Source organism: Larimichthys crocea, chromosome XI (assembly GCF_000972845.2).
Source record: "Larimichthys crocea isolate SSNF chromosome XI, L_crocea_2.0, whole genome shotgun sequence".
NCBI classification, from domain to species: domain Eukaryota; kingdom Metazoa; phylum Chordata; class Actinopteri; family Sciaenidae; genus Larimichthys; species Larimichthys crocea.
In genome coordinates, this window is record NC_040021.1 from 12,800,834 (window position 1) to 12,819,767 (window position 18,934).

General features: G+C 41.3%; 1 protein-coding gene across 2 annotated transcripts; it reads right to left on the reverse strand.

Moving 5' to 3' along the window:
• Positions 1-2,195: 2,195 nt before the first annotated feature.
• On the reverse strand, positions 2,196-18,543 carry lpin1b (lipin 1b). 2 transcript variants are annotated; one of them, XM_027284586.1, is made up of 20 exons: positions 18,343-18,543; positions 11,256-11,459; positions 11,037-11,132; positions 9,380-9,669; positions 8,336-8,437; positions 8,121-8,244; positions 7,687-8,026; positions 7,111-7,204; positions 6,842-7,026; positions 6,658-6,751; positions 6,374-6,443; positions 5,679-5,771; positions 5,536-5,591; positions 5,300-5,438; positions 4,975-5,123; positions 4,773-4,859; positions 4,506-4,658; positions 4,236-4,350; positions 4,001-4,104; positions 2,196-3,915 (listed from the first exon to the last, which is right to left on the reverse strand). In XM_027284586.1, exons 1-20 carry the CDS (start codon positions 18,415-18,417, stop codon positions 3,741-3,743), a joined length of 2,745 nt encoding a protein of 914 aa, XP_027140387.1. In that variant the 5' UTR covers positions 18,418-18,543; the 3' UTR covers positions 2,196-3,740. The 2 variants fall into 2 exon arrangements, with proteins under 2 accessions (XP_027140387.1, XP_027140388.1); XM_027284587.1 differs by lacking the exon at positions 18,343-18,543 and adding an exon at positions 14,006-14,227 and having other exon boundaries at positions 11,256-11,461.
• Between the last annotated feature and the right edge of the window lie 391 nt (positions 18,544-18,934).

Genomic DNA, 18,934 nt, shown 5'->3' on the forward strand with positions numbered 1-18,934 from the left:
TATGATCTGGTTCATGTAGAGGATTAATGTGCTCACATGATACATATTCATAAATAACATGGTGTTAAAGTTACCAATTGAACATCTTTGTGTGTGAGTTAAAATCTTTTGAGAACCACATTTTCAGGGAAGTATCAGGTTTTCAATGAGGAAGAAGGAATAAGGAATAAATGACATTTTCATTTCAAGGTTTTGTTCTCTTTGTTTTTGTCAGAATATTTTATGTCTTCAAACATGTGAAGGGGATCTTTAAACGCAATGAATAAACCATGACGGTCTTCATCCAGTTGTCGCTGTCACACTGTTATCTGCAGTCTCCTCTGTTTTGTACTAAGACCAAACTATAAAGCAACATTTAAACTATGTGTTTCTAAGTAGGCCAAAGTTTGAACAGCTCTGCCTCTATTTACAGCTCAACAATGGCCTCAGTGTGAACACTGACAACAACAAACACTTCAAATGCATTTTTGTACTCGCACGCTTAATAATTTTAAGTCACTGTTAACTTTTAAAGCGGCCAGAAGATTGTACTGTGCGCGACAAACGCGTAAAGGGATGCAACAAGTGTTTAGGATGAACCCAGCTCATTTCCAAAAATAAATAAAAACGTGAGTCTTACCGTGTCCGTCATTCTTCACGGAACAAACACAACTCTTGCAGGTGTCTGTCCTCATCGACTTTCGGTTTCCGTGGCTTGCAAGCTGCCTCCGATACACCCTGCGAGGAGTGCAGAGCCCTGGGGCGCAGGCCAATGGTGTCGCTGGGTTTTGGAAACTCCTCCCGCATATTGTATGTGCGGGCCTTTGCTCTCTAATAACCTCCACTAACACTCACACTATAGTGCATGATGGGGTGCAGAGCAAAGGCAAACTGCTGAGTTGGGGCTGCTTGCAAAAAGACAAACAGGTCTGTCTGGACAAGATGACATATGGGCTGTGTTTCTGTGCAAGTTATAAATCATCAGTGTTAAGATTTCATACTAAGGAGTTGGGAATATTTAATTCATTTTGCATTTATTCATGAACATATCTTTAAAGGACCAGTGTGCAGGATTTAGTGACATCTAGTGGTGTAGTTGCTGATTGCAACCCCCTCTCCTTCCTAGCATGACTGAAAAACTACACTGGACTACAATGGAAATTTAATTTGTCCTTTCTGGGCTACTGTAGAAACATGTCGGACTCTGTGGAAGAGGACCCACAGCACAGTGTCTGTAGATATAAAAGGCCCTTTCTAAGGTAACCAAAACACAGTGACTCTTATTTTCAGGTGATTATACGCTAGTGAAAATATATGAAAAAATATATTAAGTTAAGTTAATGTTAATGTAAGTTAATGTGTGAGCTAATCATTTCAATTAATCCTGTCCTATCCAGGATATTCTGTAAATAGAGCCCCCTAAATCTGACACACTGGACCTTTAAATGTCATGGACACTCATGTTTGATGAAAACAATATAAAAGTTCCCTCTATGGTGACCCAATGTTTAAGAAAACATGATGCAGGGCCCTCTAGGGTGCCCTACCAGTCTATAAAAACACTGCTTTACATGAAAATGAGTTCTAAATGGTTAAAAATATATATATTCTTATTATTTGTGTATGCTGGTTTCCCACTGCAAACAGCTGGCACCCTCTATATATATATTTATTTTTTTGGCCCTTGCCCCTCAGACAGCCTGTATTAAAGAGCAATTCATCAAACTAATTGCAGTTGATTTAGTTAATTGCTCATAAACTGAGTAAATATTTATGAACATAGAGGCTAGAAAGATGAGGCCTGCTGACGTAAATCTGCAGCCTGTCAGCCTCCACCCACTCTCCATATCTGTTTATCTAGCAGCCTGATGCGTTACACTGATGGCAGACAAGTAAAGAGATTCAAGATGGCTGATGCTTTTAGTGGAGCTCCTCGAGAGCTTCAGAGGTGAGAATGTTGTTTTTAAGATCAAGAACAAACGTTGGTTAAAAACAGTAAAACACTGTCAGGGAGCATTTCATTGCACAATGAGTACTTTTACTTTTTGATACTTTGATACATTTTGATGATAATACTGACACATATTTACTTCCAGAGTGTTTACTGCCAGAGTGTGGTAGTAGTACATTTACTTAAGTAAAGGATCTGATAATTATTTTACTCTTGTATTCAAGTAAATGCAGAGGTCAATAGACATTGACACACACACATACTAATTTACCAAGGCATTTTTATTGTGTTTGATTACACCAATTGTAACAGTGAACTGGTCAACAGAAGAGGAGGGAGTAAATGAACAAACATGATTATTAATAATTCACAGTTAAGGCAAAGATAACACGCGTTCAGGCTATTTCAGCTCTTTCATGGAAAGAATAACAAGAGTGCTAAAGCTTTATATACACACACACACATCCTCTTTCATGAACTTACACACGCGTACTGTGATTGATACTGTTCAGGTGGTTATATTCACAGGTCACAATAATAGCAGCTCCTGCTCATATACTGCATGTGACCTCATGTTCTTTTCTGTGGGGGTTATAAAACATACAGATCCCTTTTTGATTCACTGTCCTCTCTAAATTGTGGAGATTCTGATAAGATTTTTCAGATCTGGGTTTTGTTCTCTTTAAGTGAAGAAGGAAATGGTAGTAACAGTACACTAAATGAACCAATGGGTGCAAGTGTAAGCTACAAATATCAATCAGTATCTAATCAGATGAGTACATAAAATATACTTAATGGCATGTATGAAAATGAGCATAAACCTTAGAGAAAGGAACAGTCACATAGACCGGATGATATCTGTGTTATTGTATGAAATGTAACTGCGTGGATAAATTAAAAGACGTTTCACAAAGGTCACCACAGAAATGACGTTCTGATCACAACACACACACACTGTGTGATTTCAATAGAAAAATAAAAACAGAATTCAGCAATCCGCCTCACAGTTGCTGTTGATTTTGAGAGAAAACCGATGGTTATTATGACCTATAAAAACGTTGTTCTCTTCAGCAACAATAAATATTCAATTTGTTTTCATGACGTACCTCATGTCAGGATTCTCGTCCTCGACACATTATGATATCAAGCTACACGGACAATCATTCATTCATTGTGCTCTGGTAATACATGTCAGTGTACTATATAACTAATACTCAAACACAGTAATAGATTACACGCGCACACACTTGTTGCTATAAAGTGAAATTAGCCTGCATGTATATATATCTGCATTTCCATGCTGATTGAGGATTCGTAACAGTCTTGACTGGAAAAGTTCAGAGTAAGAAAATAAATTCTACATTGAGTGTTTGGCACAAGTTGAAGTAACTTGCTCTCTGATATCTGCACAGTGTGTTCTGTATGATGCACTTGTCAACAGATACCATCAGTATATTGTCTGTTAAATACAGTTTGCATCTGTCTGCATATATAGATTAGAAAGTCTAGCTACTGAAGTCACTTACTCAAAAATAATATATATGCTAAGCTGCCTGAATAAATTACTATACTTTCTCATATACATACATCTAGTCAGAAGGCTACAGACTCCTTCTTTTCATAAAAGTGCGCTTACATCCATCTTGTGCGTTATATTCACAGCAGATTAGCTGTCCACTAAAAGTGCTCCACCATCTACAAAGATCTACAGATTTACATGACACACATCCACACAAATGAGTGCTAGATCTCAGGCACACCATCAGTCAGTCAGTGCCTGTGAAGGAGCTGCTCAGCAGGCCACAGGTAGTCAGCTTCCAGGGCTGGGAGTCTGTGGAGGTGTAGTTCCCTGATGCTCCACCCGAGGGAGCTGCTGCCTCCAGAAGGTGAAGTGGCTGTAGGTGTCCGAGCAGGGGAAGTCTGAGGAGGAGGATCGCATCTTCAATGGGAACACGTGATCCACCACCTCACCGAGGCGTACATAACTGAAGAGAGAAGACTCACTTAATTAGCAAGCATTTTCTCTGAAGTTCAGTAGAGGAGATCGTGGAAAGTGGACACAGGACTTACGATGAGATGTTGGTCTTGGCATGTTCCTGCACCAGCTCGCCTTTAGGGTTGACTGTAAAAATCCTGTTTAGTGGCACTCCTACTTCTTTATAGGAAAATACATCCTGCAAATATAGATGAGAAATGAGTTCAGTGTTAGAAACTTTGCAAAATAACACGTTTACGCAATGTGATTGATTAATGCACAGAATCAAAGAGTATCACTTGTTTTGTACGGTATGTAACGCGTGTGTACCGTCGGTCTGTTGCCAAACGCTGCATAGAACGGCTGTTTGTTGGGGTGGAAGAGGTTCTTGATATCGTTGAGACACTCCACCTTGAATTTCTCTGGTTTCTTCTCAATCACCTCCCTGTCAAACACACACACACACATCACAGAGATGTAACAGCAACCAACAACCAGCGCAGTACAACAATGCTCAAGTCACAGTGTCTCCCGCATCTTCTGACACGTTGTTATACTTTAGGTTTAGTAACAATATGTGTGTTTGTGTGTATGAGAGACCTGTGCAGAGCTGAAAAGAGGCTGCTCGGGCTGAGGAGGACTGGGCCCATAGGGAGCATGGTGCCTCTCTCGTTGACCCAGTGGAGGTAGCCTCTGGTCATGTCAGCCATGCCGATAGCTCGAGCTGAACAGTACAGGAACTTGTAGCCATTTCTGACGAACACGGAGAGAAGAAGAAGCATTTTTAATTGACATTTTCTGGTGTCAAATATATGCAAATAATTTGTGCCTTTTATGCTGACAGTGTGTTAATAAATGACTGCTTACTGGCTGACTTTGTGGTAGAGGTGTGCAATGCCCTGGTGTGTCCAGTCTTTCCCAAGTGTGGGCAGGATGTGACCCAGTGTGTCTGACCTGAAGGAAAACACACATAAGTGACATTGGGACAGGTGAGTACAGACTATTCCGTATTCATTATTAATGCACAGCACATTCTGTACTGGTATTTATATTCACATGTAACACACACCTGGTGATGGTTCCATCTATGTCTGAGATAATTATCTTGTCGTCCCAGTTCCAGAGGTAGATGGTGCCCTGACAGCGACAGGTTCCCTGGTACTGTGTGGTCACGCTGAACACAACATCGTTAGGACCATCCTGCAGCTGGAGGGACAGCTGTGTGTGTGTGTGTGTGTGTGTGTGTGTGTGTGTGTGTGTGTGTGTGAGAGAGAGAGAGAGAACAAGAGAGAGAGAGAGAGAGAGAATGAGAAATAACATACAAAGTTAAAAGAATGACTATTAATAACTCAAACATGTCAAAGTCTGCAGTGTATTTAAACCAAGCTCCTCACCAGTTGCTCTGAGGTGAGTCGGAGTGTCTTCTTATAAGACACGCCTCCCGTCGAGAGCCCAGGCTCTGATTGGACGTTGGGAGAACCCTGTTTGGCTGCCCTGTGGTCTTCATCACTGGAGGACGACTCTTCTTTATGTCTGGCGTCAGACAGGTTAACAGCATGTTAAAGGTTGCTGAGTCTTATCCGTTGCTAACCTCAAGGATATTTTCTGGTCAGGGATGTTTTGAGGTTACCTGATTTGTCCAGCCTGCTCAGCAGAGTCACAGACCCCGTGCTCAGAGACTGAATCCTACAAGAGGAGAGATTCATTTACGATCTACTTCACAGCTGCCATGGAAGTAATAATCCCAATGTTAAGTACAAAGTTGGAAAGTACCGATTTGGTGCTGCTGTTTCTGCCACGCCAGGAGAACCACCACCTCCCTCCTTTTTTAGGCATCTTCTCCTTCATGATGTTCTCCACTGCAGCCTGGAACGGAGCACACACACACACACACACACACACACACACACACACACAAGCAACCACAACACAACACCAAAAAAAAACACTTAAAAAACTGAAGCCAAAACCAGACCGTAAATCAACAAAACACAGAAATAACAATGTGTCTGCGGTTGGAATGGGGAAAATAAAGTATGTATGGGTGTGCGGAGTTTGGGGGTGGTTGAGGACAAAGAATAAGAAGATGAGAAAAGAAGGTATTAAGTGAGCGTTGTCTTTGACATACTGAGCTGTAGCCCAGCACGCCAGTCAGACAACAGAGAAGAAACTCTAAGGCAGAGTGAATATAACTGAGGCAAGAGGGCTAAAGACGGATGGATGAAGCGATGAAAAAAAGGGAGGGGAACAGAGGGGAAGACAAAGTTTAACTGGAGTGTTTGTCCAATAACGTCTGAAAGACTACAACAACAAAACATCTATGTCTAAATTTAAATGAAGCATAAGGTGTAAAGGCAAACATACAGGCTGCAGTACCAGTGTCAGTCAAAAGGGGGTGTGGTACTCATGTAACACAATGAACCTACAGATTGTGTCATTAGTATCTGTGCTGTGTATCAATTTCTTACCTTTGGCAGCGGTTTCTGAAAAGCTTGCATAGCCAGCATGAGTGGAGCTGCAGTGCTCCAATTATAGTACCTGAGGGAAAAAAACAACTTATATTTTTATCAGTTTCATAACTGCAGCAAAAACCACTTTGTCAGCCAAAAAAAACTCTTTATGAGCCCAAACAATCCTGCAAACACAGCACTTTTTGCTGCAGTGTGTTGCTGTTTAATCCATACGACAAACTGCTGTTTGACTATATTTACACGCAAACATGTTTTCACTACAGCCAGAACGAACGTCTTACTTGGAGCCGATTTTCACGACTAAATTGGGGTCGTCGATGATGGAGGGGTTTTCTGAAAACTTTTGGTAAGAGATGATCTTCTCGTGGAACTGCTCTGTGAGGACACACACACAAACATTTCATGTTCAGTTTCCTGCAGCTTACGACACTGTTTGTGATGTAACAATATGAGAATCTTTCATACCTTTCGTGATCTCCCTGTTGTCAGTGAGTCCTCCACACAAAGAGATAGTGATGGACGGTAAGTCGGCCATGGGGTCGCAGTAACTGTCCACTCCGCTGTCTCCTCCGGAGCTGAGCGACTGCGGGGACAGACTGGTGCTGTGGAGGCCCGGGTCTGAGATGCTCCTCACTGTTGCACCACTGTCACTACAGAGGGGTTATAATGCTGGTTAGCTCTGCTATATTAGTGTGTTAAAACTTTAACTGCACATAGGTCATGACTCCACATACCTCTTAGGGAAATAAAGGGCCGCCACCTCAGGCTCGAGCTCTGTGATGTCATCCAGGTAAATTCCATCAGAACCAAGATGTCGGCTTCGTTTGTCTGCAACAAAGCAACGATGCCATCGAAAGTGTCAGCCTCGTTGCATTTGCTCTTCATTTGACAGTTTGGTTTTGAACTTAACTGAAATATCTTTGAGTAATATACTCATCTATAAGCATAAAAGGCAGTATGGTGGATTATGTCTTCAGAATAAAGTTTAGTTTTCTTCTAGCCATCCAGACAGTGTTTTCAAATGTCCATTTGGAGCTGCAGCTCACCGTAATACAATGCATGGAATGATATTTGGTTTGTGGCAAACCAGAAAAAGTTTTCAAACAGCAACATTGAGTATTGTGTTGTCATTATATTTAGAAGCAAATTTGAAATATTCCAAATATTTTCTTGGTGAATTAAGCACCACAAACTAAATGCCAGACAACTAACGCTGACAAAATGTCAGTAAATTAAAATAATGGCTATATAAACAAACAAGTCTCCTGAAGGAATTCTAAGTTTTACTGTGTTGCTGAGTTAAATATTACCTTTTCTCTTGGATGGGGAGTCTGTCTTGCCCTGCAGACGAGGCATTGTCTCTTCCATGTCGGACATCATACGAGCTGATGCCCCTCCGGCTGTCTGCGTCTCTGCACCTCCAGCCGTCTGCGACTCCATCCTCATGGTTTCCGACTCCATCCCGACCGTGACGACCATTTCCTCAGTTGTCTCTGTCATTAGCAGTGTGAGTGCTGATATTTCAGAGCAGGGTCCGCACTGTTCTGCAGACGTCTCGTGAGTTATCACACGGAAGTGTGTGCTCTCGGACACAGGGATGGATACGGGGCAGACTGGTGGAGGGTTGGATTTTACCGGGAGGAAGGACGGCTAGAAAAACAGGGGAGAAAAGGAAATATAAAAAAAATGAAAAATGCACAAAAAGCACTACAATTATATATAGAGCTGTTCACATTTTGGTTACCGTGGCAGCCTGTGGCAGCTCTCCCCACGCCCAGTGCATGGCCGGATTCTGACTTTCTGCGTCTGACGGCTTGGTCATCAGTTCAGAGTCACTCTTGGGAGAGGTAGGACGAGAGTTTCCAGGGCTGAGAGAGGAACAGAAAACAAACAACAGTTTACAGAGCTGTTTTATCTGAATAATAATGTAGGTCTTTATCATGTGAGTGAATGAAGCACCTCTGAATGGGGCTCCACTCTCCATCTGAGCGAGTGTAGATGCTAGTCTGTTTGAAAGAGCCGCTGGTCGTCTCGTCTCTCAAGACGTCCCGCGATGAAGTCCTGAAACACACACAGACACAGCTAATGTTTATCATATAATTGTACATTTTAACAGTTAACACCACAGACAGAGACAGAGATCATGCCTTAACTTGTTGCCCTTTGCCTGCACTCAAACCATAACATGTCCTCCAGCTACAGTGCAGTCACAACATTAGCCATGTATTCTCCCCGAGTCCAGATTGTGAGTTTCTTTTTGACTCTCTCTCTTTCTCGAACAAAAACCTGCTATCAAATTTAACATTTTATGTTCAGTTTGGTCTGTTAACACACAAATAAGCATCAAATATCAAACAACATGCAGTAAGACAGAAATGTAAATTAGATTTGTTAATAGATTGTTTCCTTTAAGAACAAAGCAGGTTAACAACATGCAGGTGAATTTGAATGAATGAAAAAAATAAAAACATCCTGGTGTTGTTTTACAGTAGAGATGAGCCAGAATATGTAACGTATCCCCCACTCACTTATTTACCATGGCAGCTGTATTCATTCATGATAAGTGAACATACAATATGTGGGAGGGACATGGTTCTTATAGTGCCGTGTCTATTTTAAATGCTGCTCTGCATAGCGGAGGCCAAGTTACATGCTGGCAAAAACACACAATGAAGAAGTTTCACTTTTTTCCTGTTCAGCAGAAAGGAGCTGACGTTGTGTTTTCCATACAGGGTCTTTTCAGTGTGTTTGTGCCGCAGCTAGAGGCCTCTCAGCTCCAGATGCTGGTCTGTTTATTCTTGCTTGTTCCATTACATTTCAGTGATGTATTATACTTTTTATCTCACTGCTTCACCCTTTCTTTCTCCCCTCCCTTCCTCTGTCACGTGTATCACTTTTCCTCTCTGCTTGCACCTCACATGTATCTCATTACTTTTCCAATACTTCTTTCTTTTTGATTTCTTTAATCCTTTTTTTTCTTCCATCTCCTCGAGGGTTTCTCACCTGTTGCTCTCCATCTCCGTCCCCTCGTCCGAGCTGATGTCTATGGTGAACATGTCATCGTCCTCAGAGTAGTCCCCGCTCTCCTCCCTCCTCATGCTGTCCGCCCGAGCCTTCCTCCTCCTCTTCCTTCTCTTCTTCATCATCACACCACCATTCTCTCCTGCACTACCCGTGGAGCCCAGGGTCTGTATGAGCGGCCCGGAGCTCTTCTTACCCATCAGGGAGGAGCTCATCAGGAGGGCCCCGTCTGACAAGATAGGAGAGGTGGCCAGGTAGGAGGGAACTACTTCCTGTTTTGACAAAAAAACAATGAACAAAGTATGTTAGATAGTAAAGGGTTAGAAGTAAATCTGCATTTCTGATTTATAAACCCTGAATATTTGTGCTCAAATTAATTGTTGAGTTAATCTACATGCAACACAAAGATCCCTTTGTGCTGCTGCATGTATTGAATATGACTTGATGTTTTTGCACAATTATGGTCAGAGGCAAATGTGTGTCAGCTGCCAAAGTGTTTGTAGCTACTCGCTGTGAGGAAATCATTTCCCAGAAAAAACAATTCAAAACAAAATCTGTTCCCCTGTCCTGCAAAAACAGGCAGAACGATAATATCTCCTTCTAGGAAAAGAAAAAGGCTTTCCAGGAGGGTCTTTTACAGTCAGCCCAAGGGAGTATAAATGTGTGTGTGTGTGTGTGCAGACATATGGAAAAAGAGAAAGAGAGAGGGGGGGGGAAACTGGGGCATAATCACGTGATTTGTGGTCTGACAATATTCCCTCACGTTTTGCTTCTGTGTGCCAAGAAAAAAAAAGGGTTCAGAGACACAATCCTCCTCCCCTCCTCACTCGTCCAGGCCTGGGAATCTGACACCACTCTGGGGAAAATAAATTACCCACTTCCCTTGTTGGTGCCGGCCCTGGGCCTCAGTAGTTGGCCGCTTGTTTATGTCTCTCAGCTGCACACGTCCTCATGTGCATACAATAGCGAAGAAACATTTTACAATGAGGCCACTTGGCTCTTTCAACTTCTTGGAAAACCAAATCAAAACAATGACTTTCCAAGAACTTAGGAAAAACAACAGCTTTTTTATTATGAATTTTAACAAAGTTCTGAATGGTGGTTCTTGTGTGCAACCATCTTTATAAAGTTATTACTTCTTTTTAATTTAACTTCTAACCTAACTGGTCAGCATTGAACCATTTCTCTAACAGTTAAACCAAATTCATTAATACACATGTCCTACTAATTGCAATAAGCGCATTTATTTGCAGGAAACTCCAATCCGGATTTATCCTAAGTCATTTGGCCACAGCATTTAATGTAGGTCGGGGAGCCTGAGTTAATAAATGCTGCATTCAGCACTTGCTGATGAACGGAGGAATGCTTTTCAGCCAAAAGGGAAAGGAAGAAATTCCTTGCGGCCGTGCCAACTCTGCACACAGCTTGACCTTGTTCAAACTACTATGACTGTGTATAAGGAAGAAGATAGTTTTGCGTAACGCTTTTCTTGTAAACATGGGTGTGCCTGTGTTTAAGGACATTAAAGGGGTGGAGAATGATGTGTGTTTTCATTTGAATCTTGTTTTCACTTGAATCAAGGTGCCATTTAACAGACAAAGTATTCCATTTACAATAGCCTGAACAAGGTCACACACACCTGATCGTTTTCTGTTTCCTGCACAAAGAATGCCTCTCCATTGTCCCCAAGCTTCATATGTAGATCCACTGGTTCTCCATTGATCTCCATGTCCACCTGGAGGAGAGGGCAAAAAAAAGGGGAATGAATCAAAACCAGACATGCCTTCAATCCTCAAGCATCTGAAAGGTCACAACTCTCTCAATGTGACAACTACAAGACCTGTTTTTAACTCCTCACCACTTTCTCTCGGGACCGCAGCACACCCATCTTGCCGAAGCGAACGTGGAAAGGCGAGCACTGCAGCGATCCATCGGGCTGTCTCACTACAATCACGTCAATGCAGCCGGAAAGGGTTGCAGGGTTAAGGCCTCGGTACAGCTCTTTGACCTGGACAAACACCTGGCCTGCTAGCTGACCCACGTAGTTCATGGTCTGGCGGGTCTGGTGGAGGGGACAGAGAAGGTCGGACAAGAGACAGAAGAAATGAAACTACATCCATACCAAAGGTCTACTTGAATCACCTTGTCGTGATCACTAAGCTCCACAAGAGTGGACGTAACCATGCCTCAAACTCAGTGAACCTCCAATGAAAGAGGTGTTTATGAACTGGCATCTGCTGTGCCATTCTGAAGGCATGGGCTGAAGTTACTCTAATACTCTGATCTGAAATCAGTTTTGGGAGTGCACTATGACTGGTGCAGCTAAGGAAAGAGGACATGGATGGCTTTTTCCCGTCAGTACTCTTGTTATTTGTCCCAGGACAGTCTGTGGCCTACATACTGTAGAAAGAACCTGTTGCCACTTTGACCTTCGCACCCTCTTCTCTCCTTCCTGATAAGTCTGGAAATCCTATCCGACTTTTTTCCACTCAGCAACCCTACACAACAGAGGTCAAAGCACAAACTAAGTGAGATGCCATAACCCAGCGTGGTGTGTATTGGCTGAGCTAAACCAAGATGTCGTGGGAACTATGGCAAAACACCTAGGCAATGTATTCATAGGGATGTGAGAATGTCGACAATGCAAACGTCTTTTGACGGCAACGCTGTTACGCAAGAACCGGACTGTGAGTGACTAAACACGTTAGTCTGAGAATGTTGATCGTTCATCTCATTGTACGTCATTATTATAATTAATGTTTCTGGTTTGATGACGACAACCAAGTAACAAATCTTTGTTTTTTTCACAGTCCTTAAAGCGCCTGAAAACCGATTTAATTAATCAGCTTCTGAATATTAAGTGTTAACTGTTTGGTGGTAATTACAAAATGAGCTTTGTCTTGTTGTCTCACTGGTCTGAAGAGGAAGTAGACTCATCACTTCATCATTGACAGACCAGACGGAGCAACTTTTGTAGTCATGGAGAAAACCTTCATTTTGAAGGAGGAAAAACACACTCCTACCCTTTTGTTGTAGTAGTCCTGTTTCTCTTTACATAATTACGACTCATGAACGACTTTCTGTTTGATAATTTTTGAAACAAGCTAAGTTTACTGACCAAAGACTTTCAAGGCGAACATTGAAAAACACAAAGAAAATGATCTTTTGTTCTGTCTGATATCCAATCAATATATAAGACTCACATCATCTGTGCCACAACATGGATACAATTCCTAACTTTTCCTTTCTAGAATTGATCCAGTGTTTATGTATTTGTCTGTGTCATGATCCTCTCGCATCTTTCCCACTAGTCGTGACTGCTCAGCTCTAAAATATGAGTCATTATGTGATTAGCTAGCAAAACACTTTATTATTTACAGAGCATTACCATCTCAAGATAAAGAAGACATGGAAAACATCTTAGTTAGCGTGTCTATTTAACTTTCTCTCTGCTGGTGTCATATAATTTATAGATTATTTACGTTTCTATGGTGCAAACACCAATGGCCAAACATGATCCCATCTGCATAGTTTTCAAGACTCCTTGGAGTTTGCAGTTGTTCAATAACATGGAGGGGGGGGGTTCTGACCTTGACTCAGTTGGCAATGGGCCCCAAAAACGATTGCAGCAACAGGGAAGAAAGGTTTGGAACAATGCCAACATATCCCCCCCTTTGAGCACGTGATCGGGACAAGAGGCCCCTTACAGAGGAACAGGAGCCCTAATTTTAGAGCGGTAGATGAATCAGGGGAGCCATAACAATGTCTGTCTATGTAAAACACAAACTCTTATAGATGACCTTCACCATCTTTAATTATTCATTTCACTTTTCACTGAGGCGTTGAGTTACAGAGCTGCTTGCAAGCAAACACAGCTGATTTATGAAAGCAGAGGACTTTCAGTGTGTGTGTGTGTGTCAACACTGCTACACACAAATACATCCAAAAATAGATTTTCTTATGTTACAGATGAAACAAAAAGAAGAACGTCTAAAAAAAAATGCTGACAGCAGTGTTTGGTTTCAAAAAAGCGTGGATGATATTCAATTACTTTGAGAGATCTGGGATCTTTTTTTTTTCAAAGCCAGATATTTGTGTTTAACTGTGGTATGCTCATTGGTTTAATGGATTTACAAGCTGCAGTTATAATTTCCTTGCAGGCTGGAATCTAGCTGAACCACTCAGGAGACAATGTGTTGTAAACACTCTTTCATTTACCGCAAAGTCTCATTAGTCCCATAATACTACACGGAAATACTACACTCGCAAAAATATAATCTACTCTCCTCCTGATCATTTAAGAAAGTAAAAGCCTCAGCAATTAAGTGGAAAGTGTAAGTGAAGTGTTATTAGTTTAATTAACTAATGACAATACATGCTTCACAACATCACAACCACACATTTAAAAAGGAAATGCATCTTTAAATCCAATAGACAGGTTAAAAAGCTGACTCATAACATGACAGGGCATCTTGAAAATCTTACTTATGAATGATAAACGTTTAATTACTATAAAGCCATATTATTGATAATACCAGATAAGTACAAATGTGTGAAACCATTAAGGCAGGCGCGGTCAAATACGTGATAAAAACAGGGTCATACCTTTTTGCAGCGGAGTATGCCTTTGCCAAAAGCCTGGTGTCTCCTCAGCGGTGAATGACAGCACAACAACACACTATAGAAACGACATATCCCGACAGAGGTGGTGTCCGAGTGTGACCTGTTGTCATGGACTCACAGCAGCGATAAAAACACACTATTTAAGTGAACCCGATACTCATCGGTGACAGTCTGCCTCTCTCTCTCTCTCACTGTCTCTAGCCTTGTCAGTGTATGACATCATCCGCAGCTGAAACCCGAAAACCCGCCCGCGGACCAATCAGCGTCGAGCTTTTGAGTTGCTAAACTCATCGTTTCAGCTGCCACAGTGGCAACTAAAACACAGCAGCCACCGTGCCTTTACGTTGTTAGTAAAGCGTCAAATTGGCATTTATAAAGTGAAAGTTTGGCGTGTTTTATAGCTATATAGTCATAAAAAGCTATATATAGTTTATGCTTTATAGTCATTCCACATAAAAAAAAGACGCTGCTTTCATTAAACTTGTCACTGCGTGTCTAAAACTGAATGAAACACAGTGAGTAACACGTTTTAAATGTTATATTTGAGCACAGTATCACCACGCTTCAGTTTAAAGAGCACTGGAGTAAACTGTATCCCACAGCAACGCCGTGACGGCGGGAAGCAGTGGCGCTACGTCAGCGTTTGAAGTCAACCAGTCAAGTCTGAAGCGTAAACTGTGCAGTGAGGTGATTTTTCCAGCCAATCACAGCGCGGCGTGAGGACACATGCGATGTTACCAGTTCAACCTGAGCCCCTGTAGTGAAACTGTCTGCTGTGAGGGAAGTGGTTGACTGAGGTCAGCCTTAACAAAAGGTAATGTCTGTATATCAGCAACAATTACAAACACATATGTAAAAATAGACTTTGATGCACTAAACAGATAATAACATAATAAATAAAGTAGACTGATTTTCTCTACTCATACATTAAATTATAGCCCAAACTATTCTGTATCTCTTTCTGTGTGTATGTGTGTTTTTGACAGTAAATTACCTCTCTGTTTATGGTGTACCCCTAACCAGCCCAAATATTTTATAGGCTCCATGCTACAACAGCTTCAGGTTACAACTCTTCAATTACAAGAGCCGGTTCATTCAGTGTGTGTGTGTGTGTGTGTGTGCGCATGAGAACTAATTGTTTTTCCATACTGTGTATCTGGGGTGAATCAGAAAAGGAAGAATGTGTAATGTCTCTAAGGTTTTCTTTCCATCGTGGTCTGCTGAGGCCTTTGTGTTGTTATCTTGTACTCACATTGTCATGTCATATCGGTCAATCAGTCAGTCAGATAAAAAAAAATATATAGACAAGATGATCTAGTCAAGCAGTGCATGTCACCATGTCACACTGTACAATGTCAGAGCTGCTGTCTCATCTTGTACTTGTGCTCTGTGTGTGTGTGTGTGTATTTTACAGTTTGTAACCTTTGGGTCTGTTTAGTTTCAGTACTTGTTTGTTTCCTGAGAACTCTGTTTCATCAAATTACTGACATTTAGCGGTTTTATGAATGGATAGTTTCATGCAGGTTTCCCAGGATGATGAAGGATTTGAATGTTTGTTTAAAAATTAAAGGTGAAATCTTCCTTTGTGGGCTTCCTTCTTCTTAAGCTAAATAAACTATTTATAAACTCTCTTGGATTAGCTGAAAAATTCATCGTGACAAAGCTGAAAAAAACGGTGGTTTTACTTGAACTTGTGAAAACTTTTTAGAGATATGTAGTTCTCACAGGATTGCACTGGTACAAACATATTTTTATATTTTATAGACGATGATGCATTGCTGTAGATTTAACTTCCTAAAAGTATATAAAGTACTGAGAGAGAAGCTCAACCATAAACACCTACAGCAGTAAAATCAAAGAGTCACATGAATGCAGCAGTAATATTATATATAATAGTAAAACTGTAAAACATAGTTATGCATATTTCTATTCCATTACTTCCATATTCTGTAGATATAGCCTCCTAACTCTTACATACTGGACCTTTAAGTAAGAGACTTTACTCTCAGAATTTTCACGGCATGGTACTTGGACTTCTTCCACCACCGCTCGAGCACCCTGAATGTACCATGTACATCATATTTGTTGCATTGCGCTAAACACGTCATCCTGATTACAATACGAATACAGTAATGATCATGTACTATAGGCATGCTGCATACCATTATAACTCAACACTAGCAGCACTAGTTGTCAGCCCATATTGGTATATACCGGCTGTCCACACATTAGTTTTTATGTCAGTGCAGCTGGATTCTCCAAAGATATATGAGCCGCTCAGCTGCCCTTACACATGTTTCTAAGAACAAGCTGCCTTGCCAGGAAGAGCTGAACTCAGCTGATGAATCCTGGGCACAGAACAGCACATGATAGCAGTTTCATTTTTAACATGTATGGTCAATGCCGTGAACAGTATCGGGCTACAACAAACAAGATGACATATGACTGTGTCAGTAAACCACTCAGCAACATTTAACAGTGAAGTAAAAGCATCTTCTTTTACATGCATTCACACAGGTGGCCTTATTCGGTACCTGTAGGTTGACCTTATCTAGCAGGAGTGTTTTGGCTGGTGTGGTCTCACACTCTGTTCAGCCAATCACAGCTTTGAGTAAATGGACCTGTAAGGTATGAGCTGACAGCCTCCTATGCACCAATCATATTGAAGTAGGGCAACCAGTTGTTTACTCTGCATTCATATATACGTGGCAAAAATAGTAAAGTGATTTTTTTAAGGATGTTATTTTGAATCTGTGAGAGCTATCTGTGCACAAACACACAGTCAACATTTTACATGTCACACCTCTGATGCCTCACAAACCGGCTCAAGCCACCAAAAACACGAACAAGCACTAGTCATTCCGTTTAGGCGTCATCTCAGTTGACTCAGCAAGAGCAAGCAGCGCTTTAACAGATTTATTGCATAATCTTTCCTACACACTTGGTTGATACAAGGGAATCTGATTGGCTCAGGGTGTTCTGGCCTGAGAGTCATGAGATCAGACTGAAACATTAACTGGAACTGCCAAACGCTGGAACAGTGATTAAAAAGAAAAACTCTTTGTCCCTAATGAGTGAGATTATGAATGTCGGAGACAGGTTTCAAAAACCTCTTGGCTGAGCTATGGCTGTGAAAGGAGGAGAAAATGAGATGAACATTTTTCATTAACTCAGATTGAAAATGGGGATGTGAGAAATATAAGAATTCATAAATATCTATCTATCTATCTATCTATCTATCTATCTATCTATCTATCTATCTATCTATCTATCTATCTATCTATCTATCTGTCTGTCTGTCTTCAGGCACACTGTAAACCAATCTGTCTGTAGATTTTACGCTGAAAACTGCCAAAACCACGACAGTAAAAGACCGTAAAATATCCCATGAAGTACACAGTCATATTTCAAAACCTTTTTATATGCCATTTTCACTGTAATATTCAATGGCAGATTTTATGGTCTTTTACTGACATGGTTTGGCAGTTTTTCACCATAACTAAATCTACTGACCTTTTAAAACATGGAATAAAAAAGAACCTCAAACGTGAAATCAACAGTACTCATATCCTTTTCCCATAATATTAGAAAAGCTTATACCGTATTTATTACGGTAAAATTCTGGCGACCACAACTGCTTTTTTTTACTGTATCAGTGCAGAGGCACAGTGACAATCACATACCTCTCGAAATCATATATTTTATTACAAAATCTTAAAGAAACAACAAGAATAAACATCCCAAAAATTGTATAATAAAACTCACAAATTCATGTATGTTTGTCACTGAAGTCCAAAGTTTCACTTCACCTAATCAGTCTGTGTTGCAACCATGTTATTTTGTGTGACACATGCTTCTTATGAAATACCCTCAGACTCAGAAAACCACAGAAGGAATGACAAGATCGCCTGATCCATCAGGCTATCCCTCCACTTCGCTTCATCCCTCCATGTACCCCCTTGTCTGTCCCCCTCACACCTCTTTCTCTTGCTCTCCCACCCAAGAGCAGATCGTCTTACAGGGGGGGATTATTGAAACACACACCAGTGGTCGTCTAAACGCCTGCCCTGTCCTGAGAACTGTACAGAACATGTTACTTTAAACACTGATATGTTCATTTTTAATAAAAACTGAACATTGAATGACATAAATGTCCTGCTCTGTGTTGCTGCCACTGTTTTTCCTCTGTGCATGTCTACATTTAAAAGCACAATCCTCCACCTTCTCACTTTTACATCCATTGATTGTGTTAATCAACATGCACTTTCATTTACCCATAATTCATGCTTTTTTTTCTTGCACGCATGCACGCATCATTTTACCCAGCTCCAGGTGGTGTCAGTGGCATACTGCTCAACGGCCTCGTCCAACTCTTCATCATCCTCTGCTGATGTCATGTTTCCATAATGTGTTTGATCCCAGCTGCAGCTCTTTTTTTTTTCTTAACCAATGCGTGCGTCTGTGTATGTATGAAACTCTTCAAGTTCGGTCCCAGTCGAGAACGCGTGTCTTCACTCTGTGAGCATGTCAAGTGTCTGAGAGCTGGGTGCAAGTAGACAGCGTCTTACTAAATTTACCTGGGCCCCCTGGTTAGAAACCTGAGATGGTCCCAGAGTCCAGAGTGGTCAGTCATTCACCAGACCCTCTGACTTCTTTGACATTTGAGGAGGGGACACCTGTTAGGATTGTTTACCAGAATATTAGTATAAGTAAACTTCCTCACACGCATGATCACACAACACTCAGGCAACAAATTACCCTTGGCACAGAGCTCCCCCTCCTAATGCATGCCTGACAGTTTTGTTCAATGTGTAAATTTCTCATTAGATAACACAGAGACGGTGACACCTGTTGTTGCTGTTGACCTCATGTTGACCATGGCAGTGCCGTCACACATTCAGAGAAGACCAGAGC

Bases quoted from the DNA above. Each gene is read 5' to 3' on its own strand.
- lpin1b (XM_027284586.1), bottom strand. From the start codon at position 18,417: ATGACATCAGCAGAGGATGATGAAGAGTTGGACGAGGCCGTTGAGCAG. The intron at 8,245-8,335 runs GTGCTTCATTCA...TTCCTCTCTCAG, and splicing joins GAGTGGAGCCCCATTCAGAG to CCCTGGAAACTCTCGTCCTA. The intron at 6,444-6,657 runs GTAAGACGTTCG...TTTTTCCCTCAG, and splicing joins GTCGTGAAAATCGGCTCCAA to GTACTATAATTGGAGCACTG.